At 37.4% G+C, this 20249-nt stretch overlaps 2 protein-coding genes and 1 long non-coding RNA gene across 4 annotated transcripts; 1 reads left to right on the top strand and 2 right to left on the bottom strand.

The window, feature by feature from the left end:
- The first annotated feature begins 53 nt into the window (after window positions 1-53).
- On the top strand, window positions 54-2699 carry ccdc167 (coiled-coil domain containing 167). 2 transcript variants are annotated; one of them, XR_006009192.1, is made up of 5 exons: window positions 54-208; window positions 370-464; window positions 861-913; window positions 1293-2277; window positions 2324-2699. XR_006009192.1 is itself a non-coding variant. In XM_041976631.1 (4 exons), the coding sequence occupies exons 1-4, from the start codon at window positions 158-160 to the stop codon at window positions 1409-1411; spliced, it is 318 nt and encodes a 105-aa protein (XP_041832565.1). In that variant the 5' UTR covers window positions 54-157; the 3' UTR covers window positions 1412-2630. The 2 variants fall into 2 exon arrangements, 1 of the variants encoding a protein (XP_041832565.1); XM_041976631.1 differs by having other exon boundaries at window positions 1293-2630.
- An 870-nt stretch (window positions 2700-3569) lies between these two features.
- On the bottom strand, window positions 3570-16237 carry LOC121633179. Its single transcript, XR_006009013.1, has 4 exons — window positions 16078-16237; window positions 12996-12998; window positions 10285-10290; window positions 3570-3580 (listed from the first exon to the last, which is right to left on the bottom strand). It is a non-coding gene; the product is annotated as an uncharacterized LOC121633179 (long non-coding RNA).
- A 724-nt stretch (window positions 16238-16961) lies between these two features.
- LOC121633867 (G-protein coupled receptor 6) lies at window positions 16962-19605 on the bottom strand. Its single transcript, XM_041976165.1, has 2 exons — window positions 19262-19605; window positions 16962-18453 (listed from the first exon to the last, which is right to left on the bottom strand). Exons 1-2 carry the CDS (start codon window positions 19334-19336, stop codon window positions 17437-17439), a joined length of 1092 nt encoding a protein of 363 aa, XP_041832099.1. The 5' UTR covers window positions 19337-19605; the 3' UTR covers window positions 16962-17436.
- Window positions 19606-20249: the final 644 nt, after the last annotated feature.

Here is a 20249-nt window from a genome sequence, read left to right as displayed (position 1 = left end):
AGGGCAGCAAAGCTCAGAAGAAGTGCTGCGTCGAGTAAACACAACGAGAAGAAGAAGAAGAAGAAGAAGAAGAAGAAGAAGCAGAAGAAGAGGACTTCCGCAGAGTCATACAATCCATTAGCCAGTTACTGCGATCATTTATTGTTTCATTTACAAAATGGTTAAATTGAAAGACAAGAAACGAGAGAAAATCAGTATAGCCACTGAGGTACAGTATTTTTTTTTTTTTTAGGTATTTTTCGCATTTGCTAGTTAGTCTTTGTTCGGTTAACGTCTGTTAAATAGTGCGTGCCAATTACTGTCCCGCCTGCATCCTATCTAAAATTTTAATGTTAACCTTGCTTTGTGTCCCACCTGCAAATGCTGCAGATTGACCGTTTGGAGGAGAAACGAGCGAGGTGCAGCGACAACTTGGAGAGAGCGGAATTCAAGAGCAGGAAGGAAAGGCTGGCTGAGAAGGAGAGGTGAAGATGAAGCATAGAAACAAATATATAGCCTTTATATTAATACTGTGGTTTATAAAAAAATATATATATACCTCAATTTCTCTTTTGCCATTGTTCTTCTGTTGATGCTGATTTGCCTCTCTTTGCGGTTGTGTTGCACATCTTTATGCGTTTGTGGCTGTTTTCTTTACCTTTGTAGTTGAACATCTCTGCACCATTTATGGCTCTTTGTGGTGGTTTTCAGAGGTTCTGTCTCAGCCTGTTTTATATACACAATTGGCAACTCATTTCAAACAACAGTTAGTTGACAGCCTCTGCTTACAGAGCTGAAACCTACCAAATGCCCATCTTACTTTGCATCTCAGCCAGAGAATGAAAACCCTAATAACAATACTGTTTTACGCTTTTCTACAGACAAGAACTGGAAGATGAAATGGCAATCATAAGTGAGCGGGTGCAAAAGCTGGGTAAGATCATTTAATTTAAATAATCATTGTTGGCCTTGTTGTATTCTAAATATGATTTACTTGTCATTACATTTCTTAGACCTTGCACCAACTATTTTAAATCAAATCTAACAGATTAAATTATTTGAAATGAACTCTGGATGATTAGATTGCTATTTTCACTGTTTTCTGTCATTTTATAATAATCAGCTGACTAATAATTAATAAAAATCAAAGTTAATTGTCCCAAATGTAATGATAACAATATAATAATTAACTCAGAGAATATTCTTACATCTTATGAGTAGAAAGGCATTTTGCATTCTACTTTTTATCTGACTAGAAAGCAATAGAAAGAGAATATATGAACGAGATTTGTTATTTTGTTTTTTGTCTGTAGACAAGGAGCTGGAGTCACTTAGAGGCGAGAACAGGAGGAACATGCTGCTGTCAGTCGCTCTTCTGGCTGTCAGCGCTCTCTTCTACTACATCTTTTTCTACAGTGAGAATGACGCATGACACCACCAAGAAACTCAAAGGAACCTTCTAGTCTTAATAAGCTCAGGACAGCGTTGTTATGAGGACTTGATTGTGGACACAAGAGCTTCATCTCATTGTCACTTTGTGCCTCCTCGTCGTTTCCTCTCTTCTCAGCCTTCCTGGCGGTGATTTAGAGGGTGATGTCAGCTAAAACATTTTGAAGGATCACACAATTTCCAAACTGCGTATGAGGGAGAGAACAAATTTGCTGGTGGAGCTAAAAGATACAATGGTGCATCCATGTCTTTTCAGTAACTGACATCTGAAGGAGACAAAGCTCAATAATCCCATATTGTAAATTGAATTTAAAGCCAATATATGCCTAGTCAAATATACTTTTAAAGCTCCTCTGACAGAAATAAGACCTAGCAATATGCTGTAAAAAAGAAAAAGGTGAATGATGCATCATGTTTATCTGATGCTGATTTTAAAACGATGGATCTTTATTATGAATGTCTCATTTTATTTAATTGCCATCTTACCTCTTCTCTGCTCATGTCTTTGTCAACTTCTCTGCTCGAACTTCTGATGGGAATGACTAAGACACAAGGAGGGAAGTCGAGGACTTGTGCTGCTGCCTCAGTTCAGCCTCCAGGTGGCATCTTTGCCTTTTCATTGTGTTTTGTGTGCATCAAATTGGATTTTATCCTGTGCACTCAAACCCATTACAGTTTCATGAACTGCACATATGGACTTGGAACCATGCTTGAAGCTTGATAATTATTTTGCTTGTTACACCGCAGGCAGTAATTTCTATATGAGCTAATGTGTAGTGACAAAGAAGCCTTCAGGTTAGAGTTGATATCAACTCTGTTACGTTAAGATAAAGCGAGTGAGCATCTTTGGTTTGTTCCTCAGCTTATATGTTGTCTCAATTTTTAGTTAAATTAGTTTAAAAACCTTATTGCTATTCAACACGTGGCCTCATTAACTGACTGAATGTAAAGTTCTGCTTATGCAAATCAGTGTGTAATCACAAATATCAAAGAGCTGCATCAGGAAATAGTACCAGACGCGTCTGCTTTTCAGTCATATGTGTGAAAATGTGAATGTATGATTAATGAAATTTTCTTTAACGCAAGTGTGAGTTGCTGAGAAATGAAAGTTCTTTCTTTTGTATAACCATCCATACAGCTGTCTCCTAACGAGAGCCTGAGAAAACATCAAACATCCACATAAATGCTTTGTTTACTATAAACAGGAGAAGTTGAGGTTGATTCTTTTTTATGCATTTGTTTTTCATGAATAAATTAAATGCTTTGTATCATTTTTGGTGCATGGGCTCACATAATTTCATGTGTGCAGACTGAACTGATCAGGAAGTTTTTTTTATTAGTGTCAGTAGGAACTGCCTAGTGACACATACATATTTTGGTTTGTGTGGCACAATAGGAAGTCAACTAATTCAAAAATCATTAGGTCTCCATTCTGAGAATTATTTCTACCCCCAATTCTCACTGCTGTGCTTGTAACGAGTTACTTAAAGAGCAAAAGAGTTCAGAACTATTTTAGCCTGTCTCCTTTGCATAAGTCATTTTCCCATTAAATAGTGCAATTGATTCAGTGGGAGAAATTAATGGCTGCTTTTCTTTTTTTTAGTTTTCAGCAGCTCGACTTAAGGTCACAAAATGATTCAAGAGTCAAACCACTAAATAACAGTTTAACAATCAAGCCCCTGTAATGGAAGTGGCATGCTGACAATTATGAGATGAGCTAGAATTTTTGTTATCATCATAAAGTGTGATTGTACCAGTTAGCTACATGTGGTCCTGTGATTCATCCATCCATTAGTTATTACTGCTTATTTCCAAGGACGTTTTCAGAAGACTCACATTGAATGAGAAGTACAACTCACCCTGGGCAGAAGCATCACAAGGAGATGGAAAACTGCATGCTCATAATAATAGCCAGTTTAGACCACCATATAATCTAACATGCATGTGTTTGAACTGTGGGAGGAACACTCACAAGCTCAAGAAGAACATGTAAACTCCAAACTAAGGTTTTAGTAGGTGACCAGGTTTAACAGAACCATCTTGCATTTAGCTGACCAATGTACCATGGCTCTGTGATTTAATTAGGTAAAAAAATAATTTCTTGTAGCAATGGACAGTATTTTCCTCTACAAATAATGTATAAAACCTAATTCTGGTATTAATATAGCAATGAGATTACAGTAAAAGTGATCTTTTCAAATGGATCCATGAACAGGATTCAAACCTGAGCTGGCTGTATATCAAGGAGCTATAGTCAGTAAATGGGGTGGCTGCTCAAATAGTTGAGCTAACCCTGAAAAAAATAAGTTCTACAGTAAAAATTGGAAAAATGTGGAAGACTCTGGCACAATCAGAAGCCAGCCTGTTTACAGAGAGATGCTGTGGACTGTGATTACTGCTTAGAGCTAAGGAAATAATCTACTCTTTTAGTAGATTATTTCTACTGGGCGGGTTGGTTTGCCTTAGATCAGTGCAGTTTACACACACAGCATTGCTTATAGTTTACCTGTTGGGGAGGACATAAGTATCCCCAAGAGGATTCAAATTACAACTGCAATCTCCCATCACAACTGAGCAGACAGTCATTACATAAGATATCTGAGAAAAATCAGAATGAGAAAATCACTGGAGAAGCCTGCAGCAGCGTAAACGGACAAAGTTGCATTTCCTTCTCCATACAACAAACTCGACAAGCTGTAATTCCAAGTTACCTACTGGTTTCTTGAAAATGAAAATTTTTATTAAAAGTTTTCACATAATTAATTCCTGATTTAATCAAGATAAAAAAAACACGAGATCCTGACTTTTTGGCCTTGTCTGCATGAAATAGTAAAGACAAACACGTTAACAGTACAACAATATACCAGTTTACTCATACAATGTCATTACTAGCAGGCAAACAAAGATTTTGAAACCAAATAATTAGTCGTGTTCCATTAGTCTACATGTCAAACTTTATTGTTTATTTGAGAAGATCAACACACCAAAAAAATCTTTTGCTGAGTCCTTAGTCCATTTTTCTATTGTAGTATTATTTCACTACACCTATTCTGATTTATCTATAAAACCTGTACAGTATATATATTTACACACACACACACACGAATATATAAATATATAAATATATATATATATATTTTAAATAAAAAGGAGCCTTCCCAAGTTCCTTCTCATGTCCAATATAAGAGGAAACAATGACATTTAGACACAGAAAAAGAGAAAATGTGGCAAAGTCTTGGACAGCAATAACCTTTTTTAACATAGTCACGTCTTTGTGAGGTCCGTTTATTGCTGATTTAGTCTTTACATGGCAATTGCAAGGATAAAGAATTTCAAATATAACATTTTAATCAGAATAATTTGCTATTTGTTGCTTTGGGAGATTTTTCATTGTGGTGGGAATTGTTTGCATGCCCTCCCTCCTACACAGTGTATTATCGCTGATCCAGACCTCATCACGCCTCCACATGCTCATCCTCACATCCCCAGATAAGACACATGTAAACAAGCCCATTATGCAACACTTCTGTGGGATTTAAAAGATGGCTATTGTCACTGAATAATTCTGAATGTTCATGGCTGTGTTATTGCTAGCAGTATTGCTTAATAAAATGAAATCTTTTAAATAAAATAATAAAGTAATAAATCACAAAATTTAACAAATTAATGAGATAAAAAAAAGAAAAGATTTTACACAAATAAGCCTTATGTTTGGTCAGCTGCTGAGCGATTGTTCTTCCTAAAACTATATATCTAAATGTATAGTTACAGACCCTTGCACATTTAGATTTTGACCTCATGTTCACTTTGATATTTTATGACACAGAGTGCTTGGTAGCCTGGAGATATGAAAGGACATTACTTAATAAGTAGGATTTAAAATAATCCCGTCTGAACACCAAAATGCCAGATGTCACTTTGAATTCTTTGGTTTCTCAAGCAGAGGGGTGTTTGAGCTCGTTCATGGCAGAGAAGGTCCAGCGTCTACAGTCAGGTCAGATATCATAAAGTAAGATTCAGTTAACTTGAGTCAGATGATATAATATAGATTTATATCAGTGTCAGACGTACTTAATTTTTTTCCCCCAACAATTATATTTAATAGCTAAATTTGCACTATGCTAAGTGGCAATGCATTGTAATATAATTTTAATATTTACTAATTAATCTTGAATTTATGTACTCATCATATCTGCTTAAAGAATGCAGTGTCCGGCTCTGTGCTGTCTGGGTTTTCGTCCGTCAGGTGTCACAGTGGCCTGACTTGCAGTGGGGGCACCACTTGAGGACGGAGGCCAAACAGGGCCAAGTTAGACATCTTGACACCTGTCTTCTATTATGATGATGCCATATAAAAAGCAGCATGCTGTTTTTGTGAGTGTGAGTACATTTGAAGCATTATGAAAGCACAAATAAATATATTATCAGCAATATCATCTATCTGAAGAAAAGAGCCCAGTGATAATAATAATATTAACAAAATTACAGTATTATATATTGTTATATAATAGTTTCTTACTTTTGTAATAAAAAATAGAAGAGCTCATGGTGATCTGATTTGTGTACAAAAATTTGCAAAGTAACTGCAGCTGTCATCATAATCATCAAAGATGTTGCATATTCATCAGTGTGGCTGAAAACATGACACATTATTTGGCTTTGTGCGTGCATTCATTTGGATTTAAATCACTCTTAACATCCTTCTCTTGCCATATTTCACTAACTGTGGTATATGCGTTTAAAAAGATTTCTCCTTCTGAGTGGCATGTGAAAGCATCTGAAACAGATTTTTTTCCAATTAGCAGCTTTAAAAGCAGCTAATAGTCAGCAGTTAAGTCATCGTGCCCAAATAATCATGTAAGTCATATTCCTGAGAGTCGCAGACTGATCCTGGCTGAATACCCCCTCCACCCTTAATTTCTGCATTAGTCACCACTGCTGCAGTTAAAGAGGTCACAAATCTCTCAACAGTTCCTCTTAACAAGAAGACGGGAGCGGAGTCAAGCAGAGGAGGATGATAGCAGTGTGATTGGTGTAATTTATGGCAAAGGATAAAGTTAATTTGTCTCAGAAGTGCTACAGAGGAGTTGAGCTGTCAGGTTAGGAAGGCTGAGCTACTCTGTACCTTCCTGACTTTAAGTGTAACTGAGTGTGAGGAAGAGGAGATGAATATCAGATGAGGGAAGCTGATGGCAGGTAATGAGGCTTAAGGTGAGGTTCATGTAAACCAGACGTACCAGCGAAGATGTGAAATGGCTGCAGCCATATTAGGAAGCTATGCTTTCTACTTTTGTCGTTTGATCTGTCTGTTTGACCTTCTTATTTCTTTGCAGGTCAGACTGACCTGCTTTCCAGGGGAAAATACTACAGATATTTCATTTATGAAGATTTTCTTTTCATTTGCACTAATGCAAGGAACTTATTTTAAGAGTGGTAAATTTACTCCATTTGGTGGCATCACTGAGATAATTTCTTGATCATTTTGACCTGCCATCCTTCCTTCTTTTACTTTATGCAGAGTGCAAATCACATGATTTTAAACATTTTTTACATTCTAAGTCAAGTTAATCTTCACTAAAAAGCCTGATTGACTGTGAGGACTTTATAAGAAACAAATAAAGGTCTTTAAGGTGTATATTAACGTTTTGGAAGAAACTATTTTGTAACTATTTGAAGTAGTATCCCCTTCTTTTTATGTCTGTCCTTCAAATTGTCACCAATAGAAGTTATTAACTTCTTTTTAAGGGTCTTTTTTAAGCTACTATATCACAGTAGAAAGTTCAGAACACATGTGTACTGTGATAGGTTAAAGACAGGTACAATTTTACAAACAATTCCCAAGTACATGTAAAACATCAACTATATAAACAACAGCTCTTAATCTAAGCCTCATAAAACTTAAAACACAGAGGAATGGTTAGAGGATTAAAATATAATGGGATTAATTTATCAGCCACAGGCTGGCCGTTACATAACTTCAACATTTCTGTCTGAGGTGCAATTAAAGCAGGGAAAACAACCTCAAGGTCTGTAGTTCTTCAGAAAGCTCGTCATAACCCTTTGCACGTCCCTGGACTTTTTTGGTGAAGTGCAGCTCTATTCGTCCCTCTGCATCACACAACACAGATTTAACTCCAGAATTGTTTACCAACAGTGTGATAATCTTTTTAAATCTCTCTGTTGAAAGATTTTTTAAAAATCTGCACAACCTGAAACAAAAATCACAACCACTTCAATAGTTTGCATTGCTGATTCATGTTAAAGAATGCAAAATGGTCCAAACTGATATGGGAACATAATGTGATCCTCAATTTAAAAAAAAAAAAGTGTCTCTGAGGACATTTTGACATCGCACAGAACAAAAAGCACAGTTTTAAACATACATGACTAGCAGCCCAATGTGTGCAACCTGAATATGGCATAAAGCCAGTCGATGGCTCTGAACTAATGAAGGCCCCAATGCTGTCCCTGCAAAGCCTACTTTATCATTTGGAACAATTTCACTGAGCTGATTGTTTAGTCTGTTGTCAAGTGAACACCTTGGCATCTGTAGTCCTCTACCACCTGTACCACCTTTCTCAGCATGGAAAAAATAGCTTAATCCTGGTCCTTATAAAATCCACAGTTATCTCCTGTGTTTTGTTTACATTCCAGATGAGGTGATTTGTTCCACATCATGCCGCGTAGTAGCCAACCAGTTCCCTGTACTCAGCCTCTTGTTTATATCTGACACATACCTGAAATAGCAGAGTCATCTAAGCATTTCTGCTGATGACAGGACTCTAAATTCTGAGGTATACAAGGAAAATAGCAAATGAGAAAGTAAAGTTCCTCCTTCAGTCCTTCAGTTTTACAAACTCTGGTTTTTCTGTCTGTCTATGATAATAATAAATTTATTTGTATAGCACTTTATATTGTAGGGAATCTCAAAGTGCTTACAGTTAACAGTAATAAAAAATAAAAAAAATTGTAAAATACTATACTAGCAGGTATCCAGGCAAATATAGAGTCATCCACCAGCATTTTCTCTTTACTTGTCACACAGCAGTGTGGTCTGTTGTGTTAAAAGATCCTCACAGTGCTGCCTGCTTGGTCCAGATTGACAAAACATTAATCATTATCATCATTATCAGTGTATACATTATCATCTCACTGGAGATGATAGGAGATGATAATGTTTTTAACTCTAAACCCAAGTCGATAAATAAAAAAGTGGCTTAAAGCAGAGAGAATATGAGAACAGTTGCCTTGCTTTTTATTTTTCATCCAATTTTGGTTTTGGCCATAGAAAAGACAGAATGACAAGAATGTTTCAGTTTAATTTCTCAAAGTTTTCTTTTTTTATAATTGATTTTTTTTTTTCAGATTTCAAAATACAGCTTATATAATGCAACACAGATTATTTTATTTTTCACACTGAAAATAAAATAAAGAAAAAGAAAATAAACACTATGGTACACAAGTAGAAGAATAATAGAATTAGAATCTCCTAATGTAGACTTCCCATTTATTCTATATGAGGGGAACACCATAAGGTCTTTTAAAGATTTATCAGATTTATTAGCTTTAACACAACATCAGTTCTGGTGTTATTTGCAACTGAGACATTTACTTATTAATACATTTGGATCCCCGTTCATTCCACCTGCCAGTGCAGACATCCCCACACAGATAGTTAAGATATTTGTATCAAGACATGAAGCATCTCAGTATTACTCACTGCCTCTCTGTAGCTCAGAAAGTGTGGGAGTCAGACCTGAGCACATTATTTACAGATGGATAGTGGAGTCTGATAATCAAAAAACTTATCTTAGAACAGGACTTATCCAATTCAAGATCCTAAACAGAACTTATCGGACACTAGTAAAATTAGTGGTTCCCAACCTGGGGCCAAAGAGTACGGAGGGTCCCTGAGGCTTTGAACATTCAGAGTCAATGTGATTTATGTCCACACATTGGCCCCGTTTTAAGAATAAAAATAAAGCTATGTGTTGTTAATTTAACTTTGGTTTTGTCAAACAGGACTCAACCAGAATACATTATTTATGGCGAGAATCTCACTTATGAAAGCATAAAAACAAGCATGGTTTCAGCATAAGGTGGAGCAGAGGTGCTCATGGCTTTTTAGTATTTTAATGAAGGGGGTACCCAAGGAAAATAGGGTGGGAACCACTGATGTAAATTATGCAAAGTAAAATTAAGGGACAGCCCCAAATGCTGGAAATGCCAAGGAGGTGAGAATAGTCTCAGACACAAGCTGTAGGACTGCTCTTGTATATATGAGACTTCTGTGTTGGAAGACATTTGTTTATTAAATTTTTTTTAGAAATGCAAATTCTTAAGGATATAAATAATTCAAATGCAGAGTGGATTCAGACAGCTCTGATGTTGGATTGTAAATTATGTGTGAATGGAAGGCCCCATCACTCCACTGCTCTAGTACGCTTGGGCATGTAGCATCTTTGGAAAAGTTGTCCTTCTGATTTATTAATAAAGTAGATCTTTTCGCAAGGAATGGAATAAATGGGAATTTCCCTCATTTTTTCATATCTGACATTCACAGCCAGTTGCAGTGATGCTGCTGTATTTTTGTGGCTCCTGCTCTGCACTTGCTGAACCAACAGCATGATAATGGAAATCTGTTTTTTTCTATACAATATGTATAGTTATTGATTTAGTTTTCTCAAGGTTCATAGAAAGGTGATCAAGGACCCTAAAGTAAATCTTTCCCAGGCCCTGAGCTGAATTGATAGCACAGTGACTAACCAATTATCTGATACAGCAATGTATTGCATATTAGGCCAATAAATATAAGGTACATGGTTGTTGGACAACTATATTAAATAATATTCCAACCAAAACCTTAATCAGATTTTCAAAGAAAAAAGTCATGAAAACTAGAAATGTCCCAGTCTCCTCATCACAGCTTTTATTTTAATCATGGTCTGATCTCTGATCTCTCTTGTCTCATGTCAGCTGCAAAAATGGTGTTTTTTGTACAGTGACTAGCGCAGCTAAATAGCATATCAATAGCCTACATAAGCACATTACCATATATAACTTATTCCCCAGTATAAATAAATAAGTTGCAACTTATCAATATCACTGAGTCTGTGGGAAGTGAAAGTATATTGAGAATGTGAACATATGTCATGTTGCATTCTGGGATGGGAATGCCATCTTTTGAGCTCTCCCATTACTGCCTTTTGAGAATAATTTCAATCAAGCCACACATAATTACTGCATATCTGCACCTATATACCATTTATTCATAGAGGGCATTCTGCCTTTTATGAGTTGCTTAACCTCTAAAGTAAACATCGTCTGGGACCAAGAGTACAAAGCTTGAGCTGTATGTTGCTGAGTGTTCACAACACTAATTAAGCCAATTGTACCTTGAAAAATTTCTCCCACCCACATTCACCACGTCACGTACTGTTTTTCTAAGAAAACAAAGAGAGAGGGTGAGAAAGAGTGAATGAGGGTCAGTGGCTTCTCCCTCTCTCTCCCTCTCTTTCTCGCTCTACTAAACATGCTCACATACGTTCACACACCGCCTTGCGAGCTGCACACACATTACAGACAGCATGCAGGCAGCACATGCACACCCACCCTAAGTCTGGTAATTTGCCCATGACAGATCCTGATAGGTGCCAAGCTGGTAACGAGCATACTCATAAGACATAGTCCTGTGCCAATACATGCCTACACACACACAAAGATACACACACTGTATCTCCTGGCAAAAAAGAAAACAAGCCCCTTTCAGATACAAAAAAATCTGCCTTTGACTTGGGTGTGTATTATTCATGTTGTCTATATATGTTTAAACAGCCACATTTAAGTAACTTCTCACCATTATGGGGACAAAAAGCAACTTCTCATAGCATAAAGCAATACATTTTGAGGTGATACATGCTTTACAGTAAGGTTAGGGAGGTAGTAATTACAATAAAAACACATGTATGTCAAGGTACAGTTGTGTTCTCTCATTTCATGGAAACACAGCTGTTTGCATGTACATGTGTGTGTATGTCCATCATGATAAAATGCAGTATGTGATAATAATTCCCGCGGCATCACATTCATATAAATATGAAATGAGAACCCCAGAGGGGACTCAGGGCAGCTGTTTGTGTGATTACACAATCTATAACACCAGAGCATTTCCATCAAACTAATGGCTACCTCAGTAATAATAATGTTCCTATTGGAGAGCATTTACTACACCATTGTAATTAATGTTATTAATGAGGGAATCATTTGACTGTGTACTTTAGTAATTGACCAAAGAGTTACGCAAGTCTGCACTGATCAAGCATTACATAATTCAAACACTGCTACCAACCTCTTTTTGGTCTAATGGATGTCATATCAAAGTGAGGGAATATGGGTGGATTTCAGTGTTGTTAGCATGGACCTTTCTAACAAAAAAAAGAGCATTCTTTCATCTTGAGAAGGGATGACACAAACAAATGTTTCTTATTATTTTCATTTCACAAAGCTGACTGTGCAATATGACACCTCATAATACTACTGAATCCCAGCTGCTGTGAGGGCAATACTAAACATGAGTTTGGGCCTGAAGGAAAAGTCCTCATGCCAGACAGCTCCCAGATGTGCTTTTACACTATTGTCGTTTGAGGAGAAACCATTGAAAATTGTGTAGAATCGCCTCTGGCTCCAATAATTGTCTCCACGCTTTGTGGAGGTGAGTCAAAAAGAAACACATAATGTTCCAAATGTTCACAAAGAAAGCTGTGGGTTGTGTAAACAAAGGATGATGGCCACGCTTTGAACAGATGTCTTCTAAAAGTTTAAACTAAGGAAACAAGAGTGGATTAAAAGTAAATTAAATAGAGTAGAAGAGTAAAACAACATGTTGTAAAATGGAAATAAACAAGCAAAGTACAGTTGCCATAAATATTTTCTTAAGCATCAGTGAGAGTTAAGACAAGTCTCATAATGGAAAAATAAAATTAGTACAGTAAATTTTGCATGTTTAATGAGTTCTATATTTGATTGCCTTCCAGCTAAATGTAAAATAAAACCAAAATTCACGGCCAGCAACCACTAACAAATAGGAGGGCATTTATCAGTTAAAAAAAGAAAAGAAAATACAGAAAAAATCATGGCATCAGGTCTTAGTAGATAGCAAAAATAGAGACAGAAAGGGCAGAAAAATTCACCAAATTGTCTCTAAAGGTGATAAATTGTCACAACTGTGTTTACTGGTTGATTTCACTGCCGTGAATAGTAGCAATGAATTTAGTTATTCAGATCTAAGAGGAAATTGTTTTGTCAAATGTCATTCTATGCTCTAAACTAAACTCTTGGAGGAAACATTTTAGTAAATTGGTACTTTACCCAAGAAAGAATTAACTACAGTTTCATGACAACAAGGCAGACATCAGCTTTGGTTATATGAAAGCTTTGGAAATAAACATTATTAAGACAGGGCTGTTGAGTTAGCTGCAATTTCCAAGGAAAAGATTGAACGGAAAATTACAATATCATTAAAAGTACCCATCCCTGAGAGAACATATGGCTTTAAGCAGTAAATCCACCCTCTAATGAAATAGCAAGTATCTATAAAGTATTAAACTTTTTTTTTTAAAAAAGGCTTTTAAATTGCACGTTTTAGACTGAGATCTTTAGTTATGACATTTAAACAGGATAATCCATTCGAGTTGTCTTCCAATTACAATAAAATCTGCATTTAATGAACAGAAAGGCTGAACAATGCCTGTATACCAAAGCCTGTTCTACTGGTTGACTTTACAGCCCTGTATAGAAACAGGTTTTTGCCTGATTTGTTGAATGATCAAAAGCAACATCTGTTGAGGTGGAGAAAAAACAGAGTGAACAAACATCTCATGCACTCAGAGCGGCTGAGACTCAGCGTACGCTCCATTAGTGGCCTTCAGCATCCCTCACCTTTACCCCACTTTGCCAGCACCAGTAAACGACTGAAGGCAACTTGCCCACAGAAGACTGTTACAGTTGACCAAGGGCAGTGCCCTCCTTTTTTTCTTTTTTAAAAATATTGTGTTAGAACTATTGTTAAGATGTGAGTGGAATACACCACCCAGCAGAGACAAAAAATGAGTTAGAAAAATACCTAGTTCTGAAGTGTAAATATAAAAGACCTGAAGCTCACACATCTGAGAATGTGAGCAGAAAATGTCAATAACAAGGTCATACTGTACTTATTGCTGTGAGGCTTTAGAAACTCATTTTCATTGGCATGTGAAAACCCAGAACTTTCAGACGAGGACTTTAAGATATTCATTGTTTTGTCTCCTCATGTGACACAGGGGTTGCTGCTGATTGCAACAATAGACGTTTGGAAGCCTCTCAACAATTTTTGTGGTAACAGTCCATGTGTATCACCCTGTTAACACTGCTGCTAACAGCCCTGATAACCACTATACTCAGACATGGTAATAACAGTATCATCCTGTGGACTGTTTAGTTTATTTTGCTGTAGGGCGACAGAATAGTCAAGAGAAATTGAAAGAAGCAGGATATAAAGCAAACATGAAACCAGTTTTATTCCTCAGAATCTCTGGCTGGGTTGAAGACTCATGCTTCGTGGTGTTTTGGAAATTGTTATACTTTGGTGTGTGGAAGCTTATCATGAGAGGAGCGCTTAGGAAAGAAAGTTCTTAGGGATAGATGCATCCTTTTGATGAATAAATAAACCTGTCACTGGCCAATTTAAAGGACGTTTTTATATTTGTTCTTGACTTGTTTTCAAGTCTGTTTAACTCTACAAAGATTGCATCGGAAATAATTAGGTTATTAATAATGCTCACACATGGCAGAACTGCAGAACCCTAATTTTATGGAATGCACATTTACTCATGTTATCAGGAAATTAATATTCCAACAGAAACACACTTACATGGGGGTGCTGTACCTCTAAAGAACTCAATGGAAACTAGACGCACTGAGACCACAGACCTCAGCTAAACCATTTAATTAATTAATTAATTAATTAATTAATTAGTTTATTTATTTATTTATTTATTGGCCATCATTTCAGAAAATTATCCCTATTTTTCCCAATAACAAAGAATCCTTTACTATCCTTTATTAACACCCCCAAAATCTAATCATATAATTTTCAGCACTAAGAAACAATCCTTACTTCATTTTTGAGATTTCCTGAAAATTTCTCCAAAATATATCTAAAACTTTTGCCCCGGGGCTTTTTTGGGTCCCTGAGGCTTTGAACATTTAGAGCCATTGTGATCAATGTCCACACATTGTCCCTGTTTTTAAGAAACTAAAGTAAGGCTATGTGTTGTTAATTTACAGGACAGGACTCAGCCAGAAAACACAACTATTTATGGTGAAAATCTCACTGATCTAAACCAGATCTCCAACCAGTTTCATTGAACTGCTTATTCCGGATCCTGAATGTATTGGTAAGTCAACCCAGGTAACAGAGAGATATCCGGGGTATGGTAATCACGCCTCGTCATGTAGGTCTCTGGTCTATTGTTGCTGAAAAGGCTCTAAAAGACTGTTTGACAGAACTGTGGGGGATGTGTTTAGTAACTATGGGGAGGACACTGATCAGCTAACAGGAAGCACGGATTACTGTCATGGGGTGTGGTGGAAGTGGACCCAAATGCAGGACTGACAGGCAGGAGACAAACGGGTGCAGGAACAAGGTTTTAATAATGCCAACTAACACTGAAGAAACAGGGGAAACTCAAAATTACAAGTCTAAAAATCCCACTCCAAAACCCATAGATTATTACAATTACTCCTGACATTAAGGCACTACTAAAACAGAAGAGGAGTACCTTTAAGTCAGTGGACAAAGAGGAGCAGAAGATTGTACAGAGGAAGCTGAAGATAAAGATTAGAGAGGGCAAGGCTCAGTACAGGAAGAAGATGGAGGACCAGCTGCAGAGCAGCAACATAAGTGGTGCATGGAGAAGACCATCAACCGATATCTGACATCATGGATCCTGGACTACCTCACTAATCGTCCTCAGCTGGTGAGGCTATTGGACTGTGTCTCAGACTGAATCACCTGTAGCACAGGGGTCCTTCATGGAGCTGTTTTGGCCCTATTCCTTTTAAAACTTTACACCTCTCAGTTCACACCACAGTCCATCCTGCCATCTCTTAAAGTTCTCAGTCAACTCTGCCATTGGTGGCCTGATCACAAATGAGGATAACTGTGAGTACAAAGATCCAAACACTGTCTCCAGATCAATACGGAGAAATCCAAAGAGCTGGTGGTGGATTTCTGGATGTCAGAAAAATGTTCAGGGTCATAAATTATTGTTTGGGAACAGAACAAGAAGAAAGTGCAAGAGATTTAAAGATGTTTTATTTTACTGAAATCTAAAAGAAATTTCAATTTCTTTAGAAAATAATTCAGTACAGTCTTTGAATTACCAGCACCACCTAAATGTCATGCAGGGTGCAAACACCATCTTAAAAACCGGCTTGGATCTGGCATGTAAAAATATTTAAGAGGAACAGATAGCATTTGTATTCAAACCCACCTTCATGTCCCAGTCTACAGCAGTATCCTTGTTTCGAGTGGCACTCTCATGCCACCTGGTACCTGTTTAACCCTACAATGCCATATGTATCATACTGGATACATACAGTTTCTGAAACCTTTTACACAATCTGATACTTGTCTTTTTCCCCCTGGTGGATGCAATGATAATACAATAATGCACTACAATTATTTTAACATATCACAGGTTAATAAACTGGAAAAATACAAAAAACTATTTTTTTCATTATTTTTTTACAATTAGTTAAAGGGCCAAATAGAGACTTATGGAAAAAAAAACTTAAAAATAACAACAAAAACAACCTTTCTCCCCATTTTTTCTTGGGTCAGGCTTTAAAGGGTTAAACAGCCTGGCAGATAAACTGCTCTGCTTGTGGCTGCAGAGTCTTTGCAGAGAAATCGACAGAGAGAGTGAGCTTATTCTAAATGCTTGTCTTGCTTTGTCACACACTTGTACATGTGCCTGCAGCAGCTTCACTTCTGAGTCATGACAAAAGATCATGATAAAATGAAAAGAGTTGAGGCAATAATTTATACAGCCTTTCTTTTATCCAGTACTTGCTCAGAAAAGTGCATCACACCCTGTCAGTGCAACCATATATGAAGCCCAGAGCTGCATGGTTTATATTTTAGATACTTAAATTACAACTCCTCAATCGATTTAACCACATGCCACATGTTTTCACATGTTTGCAGCATCTTCCTACATTTACCTGTCTGACACACTCTTGTTCAAACACAACAAACATAGACTGAGCAAACAACATTCAAACATCTATGGCAGTAAATTGAAGCTATTTTCCAGAGCAAGGTACTTGCTCTCTCAGTGTGCCATTAGTCTCTTCAAACAGAAACCTCCTCTGCTCTGGAGGAAGAGGGTCACACAAGTTGAAGAGGATGCAGAACATGTCATCTAAAACACAACCTGTCAAAGAAGCATGAAACAGTAAAGACAAGTGATGGTTTGATAGCTGGATTTTAAGCCTTTATTTCTCTTGTACAAAATGGACATCAAAGACAATACAATACAAAATAGAAAAATGGCACAAGGTACACACAAGTTCAAACATTTAAACACATTAAAGGCTGTACAATACTGCTTTGGCATTTGAAAATAAAACACTGAATAAAGTGCAAGATTTGTTTTCCATTCCATTTTTTCATTTAAGTACATTCACAGGTTTGTTTAGTCTTTTTCTCTTTTTTTAAATAACCAGAATTCTTGTTCACAGCGTTTCTAAACTCTCCTCCTAACTTGTGTTGAGACATATAAAGTGCAGATACAGTATGCATGCCCCCTTTGTGTTTGTAAAGCATTCACTGTCAACTGTAAGCAGATTGTCAATGGTCAAGGGATAGTTTGTCTTTTTGCTCTGTGTTTTCTCTCTCTCTCTGACACACACACACACACACACACACACACACACACACACACAAACACACAAAGAGCACCTTTTTTAGACCTCACTTGGGGACCTGGAACGGTATGCCCCATTGGCCTGAAAGCAGCCACAGAGAAGCATATAGATGGAGCGCTGGATCTCTGTGTTTCTGTAGGCGTAGATGATGGGGTTGATCATGGAGTTATAAGTTGCTGGCAGTAGTGTAGCGTATGTGTACACTGATGGATACTCCCTTTCACCCACCAGACAGTAGATGGCAAAGGGAAGCCAGCTGGCACCAAAAGTCCCCAAGATGATGGCTAAAGTGGACACTCCTTTCTTGGTGGCGACATAATGTGACGTGGCAAAAAAGTGCTGCTGGAGAGCGATCTGATGGGCGTGATGGCACACAATCTTGCAGATCTTGAAGTAGAGGGTCAGCATAAGCACAAAGATAATAAAGAAGGAGGTGGCCAGGAGCATGACATTGCACCGGGTCAAAGGGCGAACAATGCTGCAGGAGGCTGGCTCATCCAAGCAGTTCCAACCAAGCACCGGCAGCAAGCCCAGTAACAGAGACACCCCCCAGGTCCCCATTAACATCAAGTGTACATACTGCAGCGTCTTCTCTGAAAAGTATGTCAGGGCATTGTAAAGGGAGAAGTAACGGTCCACAGTGATGGCCAAAAGGCTGCTTATGGATGCAGTAAAGGATGCCACCAAAAAGCCCACAGTGATGAGGCTGATGGTCTCAGAGGAAATGACATACTGAAACACAAAGTTCAGGATTAATCCCATGCCGGCCAGCAGGTCTGCTGTAGCCAGGCTCCCTATCAGCACAAACATGGGAGTCCTTAGAGTGGGTGTATAGAAGATGATTGCTACCACTATAGCATTTTCACAGGCTATGACAGTGCCTGACATACACAACATAATGTCCCATGGGTTGACGGGGAACTCTAATGGGGCAGTGGAGAACTCTAAGCTGCCGTTGTGGTCTGCAGACTCAGCCTCCATCCATGGGAAAGCTTCTCCAGCCACAGAAGCTGCAGAGGAGTCGTTCACCACCAGAGACTCGTTCATAGCTCCACACTGTTGAAGAGGAGCAAGTGGATTGGTTTGTTAATAATTAAAAAAGTACTGGTATGAAAAAATAATCTTCTCCTTTATCACTTTTTGAAGTCACTCAAATAACACAATTTGTTAAATGACAGCACCGTTGGCGGAAATAGGGTTAAAAATTCTTAGTTGTGTATAAAAGTTAAAACTGACCTGCTATAGTCTAACTAGCTAAGGATAGTTCAAGAGACTGCCTAGAATTATTTGTAGACCTCCTGTTCAAAGAACCATGAAAAACTTCCACACAAGGTCCACCAGAAAACACCATCAGATATTACTGAACAATTCAGTTTTGACAAAATCTGGTCCATAATGAGAAATTATACTTTTATGCTACTTTTAATAAATAAATTCATACTGAAAAGCTTATAGTTGACAACTTCCATTGGAAATATATCTGAATTGATATCTGCAAGATGTTGATTTAGAAAGAAATGATGAAGCTGTCCATAGTGCTGAAACATAAGTAAGCTACAGACTAATACATAAGTTCCTTTGTATTCATTGATAATAAGTCGCATTTTGATTATTACAATCACTAACTATAGAGAATAATGCGCATTATTATCCACTAAATAATAAATCGGTCTCGCTCAATGACTTCCACTGAATAAAAAACTGTGTGAAAATCTGTCTTAAAGGATTTCATACCTCTAACTCCTGCTTCGCTTTTCTAGACCGACATTAAAGTAAAATATCCCATTTGATACCGACACAAACTATTTATTTTCATAGTATTTTTTTTTATCTGGCAGACATATAAAAAGTTTAAGATACCTACCTCCGTGAGTAAACGGTATGAGACAAGATTTTCGCTTAAATCTGAGCCCTTTGGCTGAAGGAAAAATGTGAACATGAAAACAATAAAAAATAATTCAGCGTTTTTCCCTCTTTGCTTCGCTCCTGTGATCCCTCTCAGGTGCAGCCCTTGATATTGTTGCGCTTCCCAGAGATGGGGTGCACACCCAGGGCAGGAGTGGCATCAGCTGGTGTTCAGCTCGGTGAACAAGGTGGATGTGAGGAGTAGGATGAGGAGTGGAGCGATCAGACACACGCGACAAGAGCTAACGTCACGTCAGAGAGAAGGAGGGAGAGATAGCAACTTAAAGCCAGGTTCTTGCATCAATCCAGCAAACTGTAACCTGAAGGGAGCAACATCTAAAGGCTCCCTGCAGCTTCCCGCTTTGTCATGAACTCCTCCAGAAAGAGCACGACGAATTAGAGGCATGCACTTCCACGCCTACTGAACCGATAGATATTTAATCAGTAATATGCACAATTTGGTGGAACCCTACACATAGCAATTTGATCAATAATTAAATTTTAAATATATACATTGTAGTCTATTTTACAAATCAGTACATTCATTGAGCCAACAAGCCACCTCCCTCCCAAAAAAGAGAACAAAATGAGTATTAAGAGTAATTTTGTAATAAACCCCTCATAATAACAGTCTTATTATTATTTTTATTGGTAGAAACAGAGATCTTTATGATACTATGCATTGTCATTTCAAGCAGAGATTAATAGACATGGCAAAGGCAACATACAAATTTATCCAATGTAAACCAAAACAAATATTTATGAGATTAATTTCTTAACTTCAATAAGCCGATGTTATACCATTATAGAGATATTTTATTAATGTATTAAGGCCGTGAGTGCATTTATGAAAGTTTGGGTATACCCTTAATTAAATAACAGACGGACTCCTTGTGGCATAAACAAAGTGGTCTCCAAGCTGAATTAACTCTTGGATGTAAATTTCT

The sequence above is a fragment of the Melanotaenia boesemani genome, chromosome 22 (genome assembly GCF_017639745.1).
Source record: "Melanotaenia boesemani isolate fMelBoe1 chromosome 22, fMelBoe1.pri, whole genome shotgun sequence".
In the NCBI taxonomy this organism is placed as follows: domain Eukaryota; kingdom Metazoa; phylum Chordata; class Actinopteri; order Atheriniformes; family Melanotaeniidae; genus Melanotaenia; species Melanotaenia boesemani.
Note: the sequence above shows the minus strand (reverse complement) of the source record. Positions and strands in the feature narration are given on the sequence as shown.